The sequence below is a fragment of the Haematobia irritans genome, chromosome 1 (genome assembly GCF_050003625.1).
Source record: "Haematobia irritans isolate KBUSLIRL chromosome 1, ASM5000362v1, whole genome shotgun sequence".
NCBI classification, from domain to species: domain Eukaryota; kingdom Metazoa; phylum Arthropoda; class Insecta; order Diptera; family Muscidae; genus Haematobia; species Haematobia irritans.
The window spans coordinates 148896273-148911954 of NC_134397.1; the positions used below are offsets into that span (position 1 = coordinate 148896273).

At 35.5% G+C, this 15682-nt stretch overlaps 1 protein-coding gene across 1 annotated transcript; it reads left to right on the forward strand.

Annotated features, from left to right (window-relative positions):
* Positions 1-6869: 6869 nt before the first annotated feature.
* LOC142232399 (uncharacterized) lies at positions 6870-12035 on the forward strand. Its single transcript, XM_075303196.1, has one exon. It carries the CDS (start codon positions 6870-6872, stop codon positions 12033-12035), a length of 5166 nt encoding a protein of 1721 aa, XP_075159311.1.
* Positions 12036-15682: the final 3647 nt, after the last annotated feature.

Below are 15682 nucleotides of genomic sequence, written 5' to 3' on the forward strand. Positions count from 1 at the left end.
CGCTCTAGGACGCATATTTAAGGAGATATGGGCAAAAGAAGTTTTTCATATAAAAATTTCAATTTTTTTAGGTTTTGGGTGGATTTTTCAATTTTTTGGGGTGGTCACGAATTAAAGTCCTTTTCGCTCTAGGACGCATATTTAAGGAGATATGGGCAAAAGAAGTTTTTCATATAAAAATTTCAATTTGTTTAGGTTTTGGGTGGATTTTTCAATTTTTTGGGTGTGGTCACGAATAAAAGTCCTTTTCGCTCTAGGACGCATATTTAAGGAGATATGGGCAAAAGAAGTTTTTCATATAAAAATTTTATTTTTTTAGGTTTTGGGTGGATTTATCAATTTTTTGGGGGTGGTCCCGAATTAAAGTTCTTTTCGCTCTAGGACGCATATTTAAGGAGATATGTGCAAAAGAAGTTTTTCATATACAAATTTCAATTTTTTTAGGTTTTGAGTGGATTTTTCAATTTTTTGGGGGTGGTCACGAATTAAAGTCCTCTTCGCTCTAGGACGCTTAGTTTAGGAGATATGGGCAAAAGAAGTTTTTCATATAAAAATTTCAATTTTTTTAGGTTTTGGGTGGATTTTTTGGGTGTGGTCACGAATAAAAGTCCTTTTCGCTCTAGGACGCATAGTTAAGGAGATATGGGCAAAAGAAGTTTTTCATATAAAAATTTCAATTTTTTTAGGTTTTGGGTGGATCTTTCAATTTTTTGGGAGTGGTCACGAATTAAAGTCCTTTTCGCTCTAGGACGCTTAGTTTAGGAGATATGGGCAAAAGAAGTTTTTCATATAAAAATTTCAATTTTTTTAGGTTTTGGGTGAATTTTTCAATTTTTTGGGGGTGGTCACGAATTAAAGTCTTTTTCGCTCTAGGACGCATATTTAAGGAGATATGGGCAAAAGAAGTTTTTCATATAAAAATTTCAATTTTTTTTAGGTTTTGGGTGGATTTTTCAATTTTTTGGGGGTGGTCACGAATTAAAGTCCTTTTCGCTCTAGGACGCATATTTAAGGAGATATGGGCAAAAGAAGTTTTTCATATAAAAATTTCAATTTTTTTAGGTTTTGGGTGGATTTTTCAATTTTTTTGGGGGTGGTCACGAATTAAAGTCCTTTTCGCTCTAGGACGCATATTTGGAGATATGGGCAAAAGAAGTTTTTCATATAAAAATTTAAATTTTTTTAGGTTTTGGGTGAATTTTTCAATTTTTTGGGGGTGGTCACGAATTAAAGTCCTTTTCGCTCTAGGACGCTTAGTTTAGGAGATATGGGCAAAACAAGTTTTTCATATAAAAATTTCAATTTTTTTAGGTTTTGGGTGGATTTTTCAATTTTTTGGGGGTGGTCACGAATTAGAGTCCTTTTCGCTCTAGGACGCATATTTAAGGAGATATGGGCAAAAGAAGTTTTTCATATAAAAATTTCATGTTTTTTAGGTTTTGGGTGGATTTTTCAATATTTTTGGGGTGGTCACGAATTAAAGTCCTTTTCGCTCTAGGACGCATATTTAAGGAGATATGGGCAAGAGAAGTTTTTCATATAAAACTTTCAATTTTTTTAGGTTTTGGGTGGATTTTTCAATTTTTTGGGGGTGGTCGCGAATTAAAGTCCTTTTCGCTCTAGGACGCTTAGTTTAGGAGATATGGGCAAAAGAAGTTTTTCATATAAAAATTTCAATTTTTTTAGGTTTTGGGTGGATTTTTCAATTTTTTGGGGGTGGTCACGAATTAAAGTCCTTTTCGCTCTAGGACGCTTAGTTTAGGAGATATGGGCAAGAGAAGTTTTTCATATAAAACTTTCAATTTTTTTAGGTTTTGGGTGGATTTTTCAATTTTTTGGGGGTGGTCGCGAATTAAAGTCCTTTTCGCTCTAGGACGCTTAGTTTAGGAGATATGGGCAAAAGAAGTTTTTCATATAAAAATTTCAATTTTTTAGGTCTTGGGTGGATTTTTCAATTTTTTGGGTGTGGTCACGAATAAAAGTCGTTTTCGCTCTAGGACGCATATTTAAGGAGATATGGGCAAAAGAAGTTTTTCATATAAAAATTTCAATTTTTTTAGGTTTTGGGTGGATTTTTCAATTTTTTGGGGGTGGCCACGAATTAAAGTCCTTTTCGCTATAGGACGCATATTTAAGGAGATATGGGCAAAAGAAGTTTTTCATATAAAAATTTCAATTTGTTCAGGTTTTAGGTGGATTTTTCAATTTTTTTGGGGGTGGTCACGAATTAAAGTCCTTTTCGCTCTAGGACGCATATTTAAGGAGATATGGGCAAAAGAAGTTTTTCATATAAAAAACTTCAATTTTTTTAGGTTTTGGGTGGATTTTTTGGGTGTGGTCACGAATAAAAGTCCTTTTCGCTCTAGGACGCATAGTTAAGGAGATATGGGCAAAAGAAGTTTTTCATATAAAAATTTCAATTTTTTTAGGTTTTGGGTGGATCTTTCAATTTTTTGGGAGTGGTCACGAATTAAAGTCCTTTTCGCTCTAGGACGCTTAGTTTAGGAGATATGGGCAAAAGAAGTTTTTCATATAAAAATTTCAATTTTTTTAAGGTTTTGGGTGAATTTTTCAATTTTTTGGGGGTGGTCACGAATTAAAGTCTTTTTCGCTCTAGGACGCATATTTAAGGAGATATGGGCAAAAGAAGTTTTTCATATAAAAATTTCAATTTTTTTTAGGTTTTGGGTGGATTTTTCAATTTTTTGGGGGTGGTCACGAATTAAAGTCCTTTTCGCTCTAGGACGCATATTTAAGGAGATATGTGCAAAAGAAGTTTTTCATATACAAATTTCAATTTTTTTAGGTTTTGGGTGGATTTTTCAATTTTTTGGGGGTGGTCACGAATTAGAGTCCTTTTCGCTATAGGACGCTTAGTTTAGGAGATATGGGCAAAAGAAGTTTTTATATAAAAATTTCAATTTTTTTAGGTTTTGGGTGAATTTTTCAATTTTTTGGGGGTGGTCACGAATTAAAGTCTTTTTCGCTCTAGGACGCATATTTAAGGAGATATGGGCAAAAGAAGTTTTTCATATAAAAATTTCAATTTTTTTTAGGTTTTGGGTGGATTTTTCAATTTTTTGGGGGTGGTCACGAATTAAAGTCCTTTTCGCTCTAGGACGCATATTTAAGGAGATATGGGCAAAAGAAGTTTTTCATATAAAAATTTCAATTTTTTTAGGTTTTGGGTGGATTTTTCAATTTTTTTGGGGGTGGTCACGAATTAAAGTCCTTTTCGCTCTAGGACGCATATTTGGAGATATGGGCAAAATAAGTTTTTCATATAAAAATTTAAATTTTTTTAGGTTTTGGGTGAATTTTTCAATTTTTGGGGGTGGTCACGAATTAAAGTCCTTTTCGCTCTAGGACGCTTAGTTTAGGAGATATGGGCAAAAGAAGTTTTTCATATAAAAATTTCAATTTTTTTAGGTTTTGGGTGGATTTTTCAATTTTTTGGGGGTGGTCACGAATTAAAGTCCTTTTCGCTCTAGGACGCATATTTAAGGAGATATGGGCAAAAGAAGTTTTTCATATAAAAATTTCATGTTTTTTAGGTTTTGGGTGGATTTTTCAATTTTTTTGGGGTGGTCACGAATTAAAGTCCTTTTCGCTGTAGGACGCATATTTAAGAAGATATGGGCAAGAGAAGTTTTTCATATAAAAATTTAAATTTTTTTTAGGTTTTGGGTGGATTTTTCAATTTTTTGGGTGTGGTCACGAATTAAAGTTCTTTTCGCCCTAGGACGCATATTTAAGGAGATATGGGCAAAATAAGTTTTTCATATAAAAATTTCAATTTTTTTAGGTTTTGGGTGGATTTTTCAATTTTTTGGGGGTGGTCACGAATTAAAGTCCTTTTCGCTCTAGGACGCATATTTAAGGAGATATGTGCAAAAGAAGTTTTTCATATACAAATTTCAATTTTTTTAGGTTTTGGGTGGATTTTTCAATTTTTTGGGGGTGGTCACGAATTAGAGTCCTTTTCGCTATAGGACGCTTAGTTTAGGAGATATGGGCAAAAGAAGTTTTTCATATAAAAATTTCAATTTTTTTAGGTTTTGGGTGGATTTTTCAATTTTTTGGGTGTGGTCACGAATAAAAGTCCTTTTCGCTCTAGGACGCATATTTAAGGAGATATGGGCAAAAGAAGTTTTTCATATAAAAATTTCAATTTTTTTAGGTTTTGGGTGGATTTTTCAATTTTTTGGGGGTGGCCACGAATTAAAGTCCTTTTCGCTATAGGACGCATATTTAAGGAGATATGGGCAAAAGAAGTTTTTCATATAAAAATTTCAATTTTTTTTAGGTTTTGGGTGAATTTTTCAATTTTTTGGGGGTGGTCACGAATTAAAGTCCTTTTCGCTCTAGGACGCATATTTAAGGAGATATGGGCAAAAGAAGTTTTTCATATAAAAATTTCAATTTGTTCAGGTTTTGGGTGGATTTTTCAATTTTTTTGGGGGTGGTCACGAATTAAAGTCCTTTTCGCTCTAGGACGCATATTTAAGGAGATATGGGCAAAAGAAGTTTTTCATATAAAAATTTCAATTTTTTTAGGTTTTGGGTGGATTTTTCAATTTTTTGGGTGTGGTCACGAATAAAAGTCCTTTTCGCTCTAGGACGCATATTTAAGGAGATATGGGCAAAAGAAGTTTTTCATATAAAAATTTCAATTTTTTTAGGTTTTGGGTGGATTTTTCAATTTTTTGGGTGTGGTCACGAATAAAAGTCCTTTTCGCTCTAGGACGCATATTTAAGGAGATATGGGCAAAAGAAGTTTTTCATATAAAAATTTCAATTTTTTTAGGTTTTGGGTGGATTTTTCAATTTTTTGGGGGTGGCCACGAATTAAAGTCCTTTTCGCTATAGGACGTGTTCACGTAAGCATTGGACCCACTGTATTGAGTGGTATTACGTGAACAGATCGCCTTTGCTCTCTGCCGTTTGCCTCTCTCACTCTAATTTCGTTAAGTTCTATTTCGTTAAGTTTTACATTGAAGTGTCAAAAGGGACATTCAATTAATCCAAGTTTTCCTTCTTACAGTTGTTCTTTTAATCCAACAAGAGGCAGACGGCAGTGAATAGTGAAAGATTAAATTAAAGTAGAGACAATAATGAAATAAATAGTGATTTACCGTTTGTATTTGGAACAATAAGAAAACACTATTTTAAATAAATAAGCTAAAGTGAAATTCAAACGAAGTGTGGTTATTTACCAGAGGCAAAATAAATACGCGTTGCCCCAGCATTGTGGCCCTTACTCACGGTTGAGGTAACATAAATATATAAAGATTAGTGCCCCAGCTAAACATTGGTCCTATCGATCCTCCAATTGGAATCAGCGAAAGTGTAAAGGTACGTACATTTGGATTTGTACATAATCGCAATATTGGCTCGATGCAGATAAATAATTTTTTATGGCTCGGCGCGTATGTGAATGTCTCAATTATTGACAACATAGCCACTCCACTGGGTTTTACATTTGGCTCCTTTTTTATTGCCTGCAATTTCTTAGTTGAAGAAATTGAGAGAGGAATACTCCGAAAATTCATTTGTCTCGGGTGTCCGTTAACTTTTTTAAAAATCTTTTTACACTGCTATTCTTGTGTTTGCAAATTTCTTGCATTTGTTTTTCGGCAGCATTTACGAAAGTCGGCAGTGGTTGGCTGTCGTCGTTGTCATAATAGTTGATGTTGATGCGCTGTTCGACAGTAGTTGGCTGTCGTTATCGTCATAGTAGTTGACGTTGGAGCGTTGCTTTCGTACATTGGCTGTCATACGTTTGCCTCGTTGTTCGTTGCATGTTGGTACGCACAACTTAAAGAGAAAAGCATTAGCTGAAGTCGATCATATAGAGTGACGTCATAGATTTGTCACTTGGTAAATAAAATATTTTTGTTGTTGTACATCAAGTGCAAAGTAATATACGAATATTTTATTGTGGTTGCCACATAAGAGAGCGCATGAAAGCTTCTCTTAATTTATTGTCTCTTAAGCCAACTGATTCGTTTTTGTTTTCAACCCCCATTTGCAAATACTATTGAGTGTGGATTTTTTTTGTCTCACCTCGCTCACTGCTTTGGTTGCCCATATCAAGAAGAAGCATATTGTTGGAGTTTTTGTTTTGATTAAAGTATTCTTATATGGTATGGAGTTTTATTGGCTCGACAAATTGTAAATGTTAAAAATACATCGAAACAAACTAAAAACAATAATTTTGATAGTATATGAACAAAACAAAAATTTTACGAATATATTTGGCTCATATATACGTATACATTACGAATTGGAAAATCTTGTTGGTATTATATTTTTTGTGCAACTTCATAGCAAAAAGGGAATTGTTAATATACACTATTTACACATTGAACTTGTCCCTGCAAATATTCTGAGTGGAGAACAGTTGACTTAATCTGTTTACGCGTATTGAAATTTTTATTTATATGGTTTTGGATATATGCATACTATTGAAAATTTTATTGCCTCTATTGAGTGATCGGATTTTGTAATAATTATTTCAAATTTATATCAAAGCTATATCTGATAATTATTTGGTGAATAAATTTGCATGATTTTTTGGCTCGTTGAGAAAATTATACTACAATCAGAAATCGAAACACAAGTTCCAAATAAAAGCCGATATATTTCGTGAATTCTGATAAATTTGAGTAATTTTCTGTTCGGTCTCGATTAATTTATTCTTAGAGCAGATAATATTCCATACACTGAGTATTTCATAAGAATAAAATTAAACGGATTTTATTGAAATTTTGGCCCGTTGCTGTCAGTAAATTTTCGTTACTGGTTTACAAACTTTTGGTTCAAAGCAAAATCCAACCTTGAATTTTCTGCCATCATTTGCGGTAAACATGGGTTTAGTCGAAGAATTTTTATGTCTTTGCGAAGACTTTGAGGCTCATGCTGAGCGAATGAAAGAAACCGATGCGAGTAGTTATAATGAATCGGCGATAGAGGCAGAGAAAAGTGAATTAAATGAGTTGTGGGCAGAGCTTAAGGAACAGTATAAAAAATGCAGTTCTGACCCAGAGTGTTTGAAAACGAATAAGGCCACTATTAGAAAGAGGAAAGGTGAAGTACATACGGTTTATATGAAATGTATGACAATTGTTGGAAATTGGAAAACTAAATCTGTTGTCTCGTCAGTGAGTCCGAAGACATCTTCATCTTCTGTTAGTGTTCCACCGTGTGACACAGAAGTGTTTTACGGTGATTATGTTTCATGGCCCAGCTTCCGCGATCTTTTCACGGCAATTTATATAAATAATAAGAAACTTAGCCCAGTAGAGAAATTGTACCACTTGTTTCAAAAAACAAGTGGAGAGGCTAGAGAAATTAATCGGGGAGTACAATTGACATCAGAAGGCTTCGATATAGCGTGGTCCAATTTAAAATCTCAGTATGAAAATAAGAGAATTTTAATAAACAATCAACTGAGAATTTTATTTAATTTGCCTCATTGCTCTCAGGAGTCATCTAGTTGTCTCAAAAAGTTACATAGAGATATTTCAAACTGTATCTCAGTGCTGAAATTGTATAAAATTGATGTCGGGTCATGGGATCCAATTTTTGTGTTCCAATGCTCTTCAAAGTTACCCAAGCTCACGTTGTCGCTATGGGAACAATCGATTGGGGAGAAAACGGAACTCCCAAAATGGGAAGATTTGAGTAAATTTTTAATAGAAAGATTTCAAACCATAGAAAGCGTATCTGATATGATGAATACGCAAGAATCTGGCCCACGACATAAGAAGACTGGCAATTTCGATAATTCGAAGCAATCAAAGGTTCACCATACAAAGGTTAATACGGTGAAGTGTGTGTTGTGTAAGGAAGTGCATGAATTGAAATTTTGTCCCAAATTTCTTAATATGAACCCGAAGCAAAGAATAGCTGCAGTTAGAAGAGATAGAAGCTGCTTGAATTGTCTAGCCCGTGGTCATGGGGCAGCAAAATGTAATAGTAAGGCTACATGTACAAAATGTGGCGCTAAGCATCATACTATGTTGCATATAGTAAGAGACGAGCAACAAAGTAATCCTGGTGTAGGTAATATGTCAGGTGATTTACAGACAACACAGAATATACAGTCCGCTCCAACGCCATCCACATCTCACAATGTGAGGGCATACCATATGTCCGTCTGTAATAAAACAATGTTAGCTACGGCTTGGATTAATATTTTGAAAGATGGTTTGGCTCACAAAGTCAGAGCTTTAATTGACCCGTGTTCTGATGACACATTTATCTCAAAGAAAATACAAAGATTATTGAATTTGCCAACTAAGCCCATCTCGGCCGAAGTAACAGGTTTGGGGGGTGGTGCTGTAACGCGATGTTCTCAAATAGCGTTTTTGACAATTGGCTCAATTCTTAATAACAATTTCACTGTGGAAATTGATGCACTAGTTGTGTGCGATGTTACAGGCGATGTGCCTACTCACTCATTTGATACTTCTCTGGTTGATCAACTTCCAAATTTGGAATATGCTGATCCAAATTTCTTCCATACTGGCCCGATAGATATCCTCATTGGAGGTAATTTATACCCGTTGATTTTGCGAGAAGGAGTAAAGCACGGGATTCTTGGCTCGCTGGTGGCTCAGCAAACAGTATTTGGCTGGATTGTTACTGGCCCAGCGAATGATAGAGATTCAGGACGTGTGGTTCGAGTCTCTCACTGTACTAGGGTGTCAATTGATGAGCAATTGACTAAGTTTTGGGAGGTAGAGGAAGTTGGTAGAGACACCACTATGTCTAAGGATGATTGGCTCTGTGAAAATATTTATAGAATTACCACAAAACGAATGGCCAATGGTAGATATATGGTAGATTTACCTTTTAAGGCAGATAATCCCTTGTGTGCTTCAAAAAATTCCAATCGATATATTGCACTTTGTCAATTTTTGAGGAATGAAAAATCTTTGTCTCGAAAGCCTCAGTTGAAAGAGATGTACGATGAAGTCATCAAAGAATATTTGTCACTAGGACATATGGAGAAAGTTGAAACTCCAAATATTGAAGCCTGCGATTATTTTTATTTGCCTCATCATGGCGTTTTTAAACCAGACAGTACCACGACCAAATTGCGTGTGGTATTTAACGCATCTTGCCCATCGGTAAATGGGAAAAGTCTTAATGACGCACTATATGTTGGCCCAGTGTTACAAAAAGACATCATTTCGTTGATATTAAATTGGCGCTTCTACAGATTCGTATTTAACGCAGATATCACGAAGATGTATAGACAGATACTGGTCAATCGGAAACATGTCCCATACCAGCGAATTTTATATCGTGACTCTCCTGACGACGAGATTCAAGACTACCAACTTAAAACGGTAACGTTTGGCGTCAATTGCGCCCCGTTTTTGGCTCTTCGAACTTTGCTTCAGTTGGCTGAAGACGAGAAAGAGAGGTTCCCGATAGGGTCGAAAATTTTGAAAGAGAACATGTATGTTGATGACTCTTTAGTGGGAGCTCATTCCGTTTCGGAGGCCTTAGAAGCTCGAAACCAATTAATTGCGATTTTAGAATCTGCAGGATTCCAACTAAGAAAATGGACCTCCAATAGAAGAGAAATTTTGGAAGATTTGCCTCGGGATCATTTACTCAACGAACAATTCTTAGATTTTGATGATAAGAGTTCGGTTAAGACTCTTGGCATAAGGTGGGATGCTGTCTCAGACGAATTTTATTTCGTTACGGAAAAATTGGCCCATAAAGAAACATTTACGAAAAGAGAGGTGCTCTCGATCATAGCAAGACTTTTTGATCCATTAGGTTGGCTCTCGCCGGTAGTAATAAATGCGAAAATACTTATGCAAATGATGTGGCTCGATAATATTGGATGGGATGATCCAATAAAACCTTTATCATTGCTCAAATGGAAAACGTTTGTTTCAAACTATAGAGCAATTGATCAAATTAGAATAGATCGATGGTTGAATTATTCTCCGGAGTGTCGGATAGAATATCACGGATTTTGTGACTCATCAGAGCTTGCATATGCCGCCGTATTGTACGTTCGGGTGGAAGTAGGAGACATGGCTCATTCTAAATTACTTGTAGCCAAGTCAAAGGTAGCACCTATAAAGAAAATGTCTATCCCAAGGCTTGAGCTTTGTGGTGCTCTACTTATGGCAAAATTGGCAGATTTGGTACTGCCTCAACTGCATGTGCAACCATATACGTTGTTTCTTTGGTCCGATTCAATGATAGTGTTATCTTGGCTCAAGAAACCATCACATAGTTGGACTACATTTGTAGCCAACAGGGTTGCAATTATTCATGAGAAAGTTGGGAATATTTGGGGACATGTAGGTACATCGGAAAATCCTGCAGACCTAGCAACCCGGGGGCTGACCCCTTTTGAACTAAAGGGGAGTGATTTATGGTGGAATGGGCCATCCTGGTTACGCAAAGATAAAAGATTTTGGCCCTCAACACCACACATTACGGATACATCTTTAGAAGCAAAACCTATGCAAGTTCTTGTTGCTAGGTCAGAGGAGATGGAAGACATTTTAGACCGCTTTTCTTGTTTTTCACGGGCACTACGCGTATTATCATACGTTTTACGTTTTGTGGCGCATACTCATCGTTCTTTGAAGCGAATTTGCGTTCATGGCTCTCTTGAACTGTCGTCCGAAGAATTGACTCAGACGAAATTTAAGCTTATTACTTTGTCTCAGAAGACGTATTTTCCTGCGGAATTCAATTGTCTCAGTCGCAAACAAAGGTTGCCGTCCAACAGTCCTCTTCTCACTCTTACCCCGTTTTTGGATAAGCACAATATTATTCGCGCTAATGGGCGCCTTGGATCTACATTGGCTCTTTCTTGCGAAGAAAGGCACCCTTTTGTCCTCGCTTGTAAAAGTAGATTGTCTCTACTTTATGTTGAGTTTATACACCGTCAAACTCTACATGGTGGCCTTCAGTTGACTCTAGCCACTATAAGACTAGAGTGCTGGATAATTCGTGCGAAAAATCTCATTAAGGCCCGAATAAATCGATGCAAAGAGTGCACGATTTCTCGTCAGCAGAGGCAGGGACAAATAATGGCTCCGCTACCAGAGGAGAGAACCACTTTTGGAAGACCTTTTGCCACAACTGGGGTCGACTATGCTGGCCCATTCGACATCAAAAATGTCCATGGCCGAGGTTGTCGAATAACTAAAGGTTATATTTGTCTCTTTATTTGTTTTGTTACTAAAGCGGTTCACTTGGAACCAGTTGGCGACCTTTCGACACCAGCTTTCCTAGCTGCCTTCTCTCGTTTTGTCTCACGAAGGGGATGTCCACGAAAAATGTATTCGGACAACGGGAGAAACTTTGTTGGCGCTGCCAGAGATCTAGATGCAAATCTCAAAAAAGTTATCTCTCAGCTGGGTGATGAAATTGTCTCACGATATGGTTTCCAGCAAGTAGAATGGCATTTTATTCCGGCCGCAGCTCCTCATATGGGAGGGCTGTGGGAGGCCGGGGTAAAAAGTTGTAAAACACATTTGAAAAAGGTTTCTGGTCAAATCCGACACACTTTCGAAGAGTTCGCAACAATACTTAGCTCAATCGAATGCTGCATGAATTCTAGGCCTTTGTCTCCGCTTTCTGACAATCAAGATGATATTGCTGCCCTTACACCAGCACATTTTTTGGTTGGCTCTTCGCTTCTTTCACCAGCACAAAATGAGGAAATTCCTACAAAAATCTCGCTTCTAAATAGATGGCGTAAAATCAAAATTATCCAACAAGAATTTTGTCGCCGTTGGAAGTCAGAATACTTGACTGAGCTCAATAAACTATTTAAATGGAAATCGCCCAGAGAAAATTTGGCTCTAAATGACCTTGTTGTCTTGCGGAATGAAAATGTTTGTCCCACCGATTGGCGACTTGGACGCATCGTTCAGCTGCACACGGGGAGAGATGGTCAAGTGAGGGTAGTCGATGTGCGAACACAAGCTGGCATCGTCACTCGCCCTGTACATAAGCTCGTGCTTCTTCCCCGAGAAAAATAACTAACTAAATATCCGTCAGCCCATTACCTTACATTTGTCTTTTTGTTTTGGACCAATCAAGATTGATGTCGAGTTGGACAAACATCACATTTCAAATTAAATTCAAACTTTATGTATACAATTTTCTCTTGAAATATTTATTATTTGAATTTCGATTAAATTCTTTAAACGTTGGCTCATTATAAATTGGATTTTTCGTAATCAATATGAATTGTTATTTAACGAATTTTTATACTCTTTTTTATATTCTCTTTTTTATATAAACTTATGTTATACCACTAAATTCTATTATTTCTATTATTTGTTTTTGTTTTGCACAGTTGGTGCAAGGGGGGCGGTATGTTCACGTAAGCATTGGACCCACTGTATTGAGTGGTATTACGTGAACAGATCGCCTTTGCTCTCTGCCGTTTGCCTCTCTCACTCTAATTTCGTTAAGTTCTATTTCGTTAAGTTTTACATTGAAGTGTCAAAAGGGACATTCAATTAATCCAAGTTTTCCTTCTTACAGTTGTTCTTTTAATCCAACAAGAGGCAGACGGCAGTGAATAGTGAAAGATTAAATTAAAGTAGAGACAATAATGAAATAAATAGTGATTTACCGTTTGTATTTGGAACAATAAGAAAACACTATTTTAAATAAATAAGCTAAAGTGAAATTCAAACGAAGTGTGGTTATTTACCAGAGGCAAAATAAATACGCGTTGCCCCAGCATTGTGGCCCTTACTCACGGTTGAGGTAACATAAATATATAAAGATTAGTGCCCCAGCTAAACAGGACGCATATTTAAGGAGATATGGGCAAAAGAAGTTTTTCATATAAAAATTTCAATTTTTTTTAGGTTTTGTGTGAATTTTTCAATTTTTTGGGGGTGGTCACGAATTAAAGTCCTTTTCGCTCTAGGACGCATATTTAAGGAGATATGGGCAAAAAAGTTTTTCATATAAAAATTTCATTTTTTTTAGGTTTTGGGTGGATTTTTCAATTTTTTGGGGGTGGTCACGAATTAAAGTCCTTTTCGCTCTAGGACGCATATTTAAGGAGATATGTGCAAAAGAAGTTTTTCATATACAAATTTCAATTTTTTTAGGTTTTGGGTGGATTTTTCAATTTTTTGGGGGTGGTCACGAATTAGAGTCCTTTTCGCTATAGGACGCTTAGTTTAGGAGATATGGGCAAAAGAAGTTTTTCATATAAAAATTTCAATTTTTTTAGGTTTTGGGTGGATTTTTCAATTTTTTGGGTGTGGTCACGAATAAAAGTCCTTTTCGCTCTAGGACGCATATTTAAGGAGATATGGGCAAAAGAAGTTTTTCATATAAAAATTTCAATTTTTTTGGGTTTTGGGTGGATTTTTCAATTTTTTGGGGGTGGCCACGAATTAAAGTCCTTTTCGCTCTAGGACGCATATTTAAGGAGATATGGGCAAAAGAAGTTTTTCATATAAAAATTTCAATTATTTTTAGATTTTGGGTGAATTTTTAAATTTTTTGGGGGTGGTCACGAATTAAAGTCCTTTTCGCTCTAGGACGCATATTTAAGGAGATATGGGCAAAAGAAGTTTTTCATATAAAAATTTCAATTTGTTCAGGTTTTGGGTGGATTTTTCAATTTTTTTGGGGGTGGTCACGAATTAAAGTCCTTTTCGCTCTAGGATGCTTAGTTTAGGAGATATGGGCAAAAGAAGTTTTTCATATAAAAATTTCAATTTTTTTAGGTTTTGGGTGGATTTTTCAATTTTTTGGGTGTGGTCACGAATAAAAGTCCTTTTCGCTCTAGGACGCATATTTAAGGAGATATGGTCAAAAGAAGTTTTTCATATAAAAATTTCAATTTTTTTAGGTTTTGGGTGGATTTTTCAATTTTTTGGGTGTGGTCACGAATAAAAGTCCTTTTCGCTCTAGGACGCATATTTAAGGAGATATGGGCAAAAGAAGTTTTTCATATAAAAATTTAAATTTTTTTAGGTTTTGGGTGGATTTTTCAATTTTTTGTGGGTGGCCACGAATTAAAGTCCTTTTCGCTATAGGACGCATATTTAAGGAGATATGGGCAAAAGAAGTTTTTCATATAAAAATTTCAATTTTTTTTAGGTTTTGTGTGAATTTTTCAATTTTTTGGGGGTGGTCACGAATTAAAGTCCTTTTCGCTCTAGGACGCATATTTAAGGAGATATGGGCAAAAAAGTTTTTCATATAATAATTTCAATTTGTTCAGGTTTTGGGTGGATTTTTCAATTTTTTTGGGGGTGGTCACGAATTAAAGTCCTTTTCGCTCTAGGACGCATATTTAAAGAGATATGGGCAAAAGAAGTTTTTCATATAAAAATTTCATGTTTTTTAGGTTTTGGGTGGATTTTTCAATTTTTTTGGGGTGGTCACGAATTAAAGTCCTTTTCGCTCTAGGACGCATATTTAAGGAGATATGGGCAAGAGAAGTTTTTCATATAAAACTTTCAATTTTTTTAGGTTTTGGGTGGATTTTTCAATTTTTTGGGGGTGGTCACGAATTAAAGTCCTTTTCGCTCTAGGACGCTTAGTTTAGGAGATATGGGCAAAAGAAGTTTTTCATATAAAAATTTCAATTTTTTTAGGTTTTGGGTGGATTTTTCAATTTTTTGGGGGTGGTCACGAATTAAAGTCCTTTTCGCTCTAGGACGCTTAGTTTAGGAGATATGGGCAAAAGAAGTTTTTCATATAAAAATTTAAATTTTTTTTAGGTTTTGGGTGGATTTTTCAATTTTTTGGGGGTGGTCACGAATTAAAGTTCTTTTCGCTCTAGGACGCATATTTAAGGAGATATGGGCAAAAGAAGTTTTTCATATAAAAATTTCAATTTTTTTAGGTTTTGGGTGGATTTTTCAATTTTTTGGGGGTGGTCACGAATTAAAGTCCTTTTCGCTCTAGGACGCATATTTAAGGAGATATGTGCAAAAGAAGTTTTTCATATACAAATTTCAATTTTTTTAGGTTTTGGGTGGATTTTTCAATTTTTTGGGGGTGGTCACGAATTAGAGTCCTTTTCGCTATAGGACGCTTAGTTTAGGAGATATGGGCAAAAAAAGTTTTTCATATAAAAATTTCAATTTTTTTAGGTTTTGGGTGGATTTTTCAATTTTTTGGGTGTGGTCACGAATAAAAGTCCTTTTCGCTCTAGGACGCATATTTAAGGAGATATGGGCAAAAGAAGTTTTTCATATAAAAATTTCAATTTTTTTAGGTTTTGGGTGGATTTTTCAATTGTTTGGGGGTGGCCACGAATTAAAGTCCTTTTCGCTATAGGACGCATATTTAAGGAGATATGGGCAAAAGAAGTTTTTCATATAAAAATTTCAATTTTTTTTAGGTTTTGGGTGAATTTTTCAATTTTTTGGGGGTGGTCACGAATTAAAGTCCTTTTCGCTCTAGGACGCATATTTAAGGAGATATGGGCAAAAGAAGTTTTTCATATAAAAATTTCAATTTGTTCAGGTTTTGGGTGGATTTTTCAATTTTTTTGGGGGTGGTCACGAATTAAAGTCCTTTTCGCTCTAGGACGCTTAGTTTAGGAGATATGGGCAAAAGAAGTTTTTCATATAAAAATTTCAATTTTTTTAGGTTTTGGGTGGATTTTTCAATTTTTTGGGTGTGGTCACGAATAAAAGTC

Coding starts and splice junctions, on each gene's coding strand:
- LOC142232399 (XM_075303196.1), top strand. CDS start 6,870: ATGGGTTTAGTCGAAGAATTTTTATGTCTTTGCGAAGACTTTGAGGCT.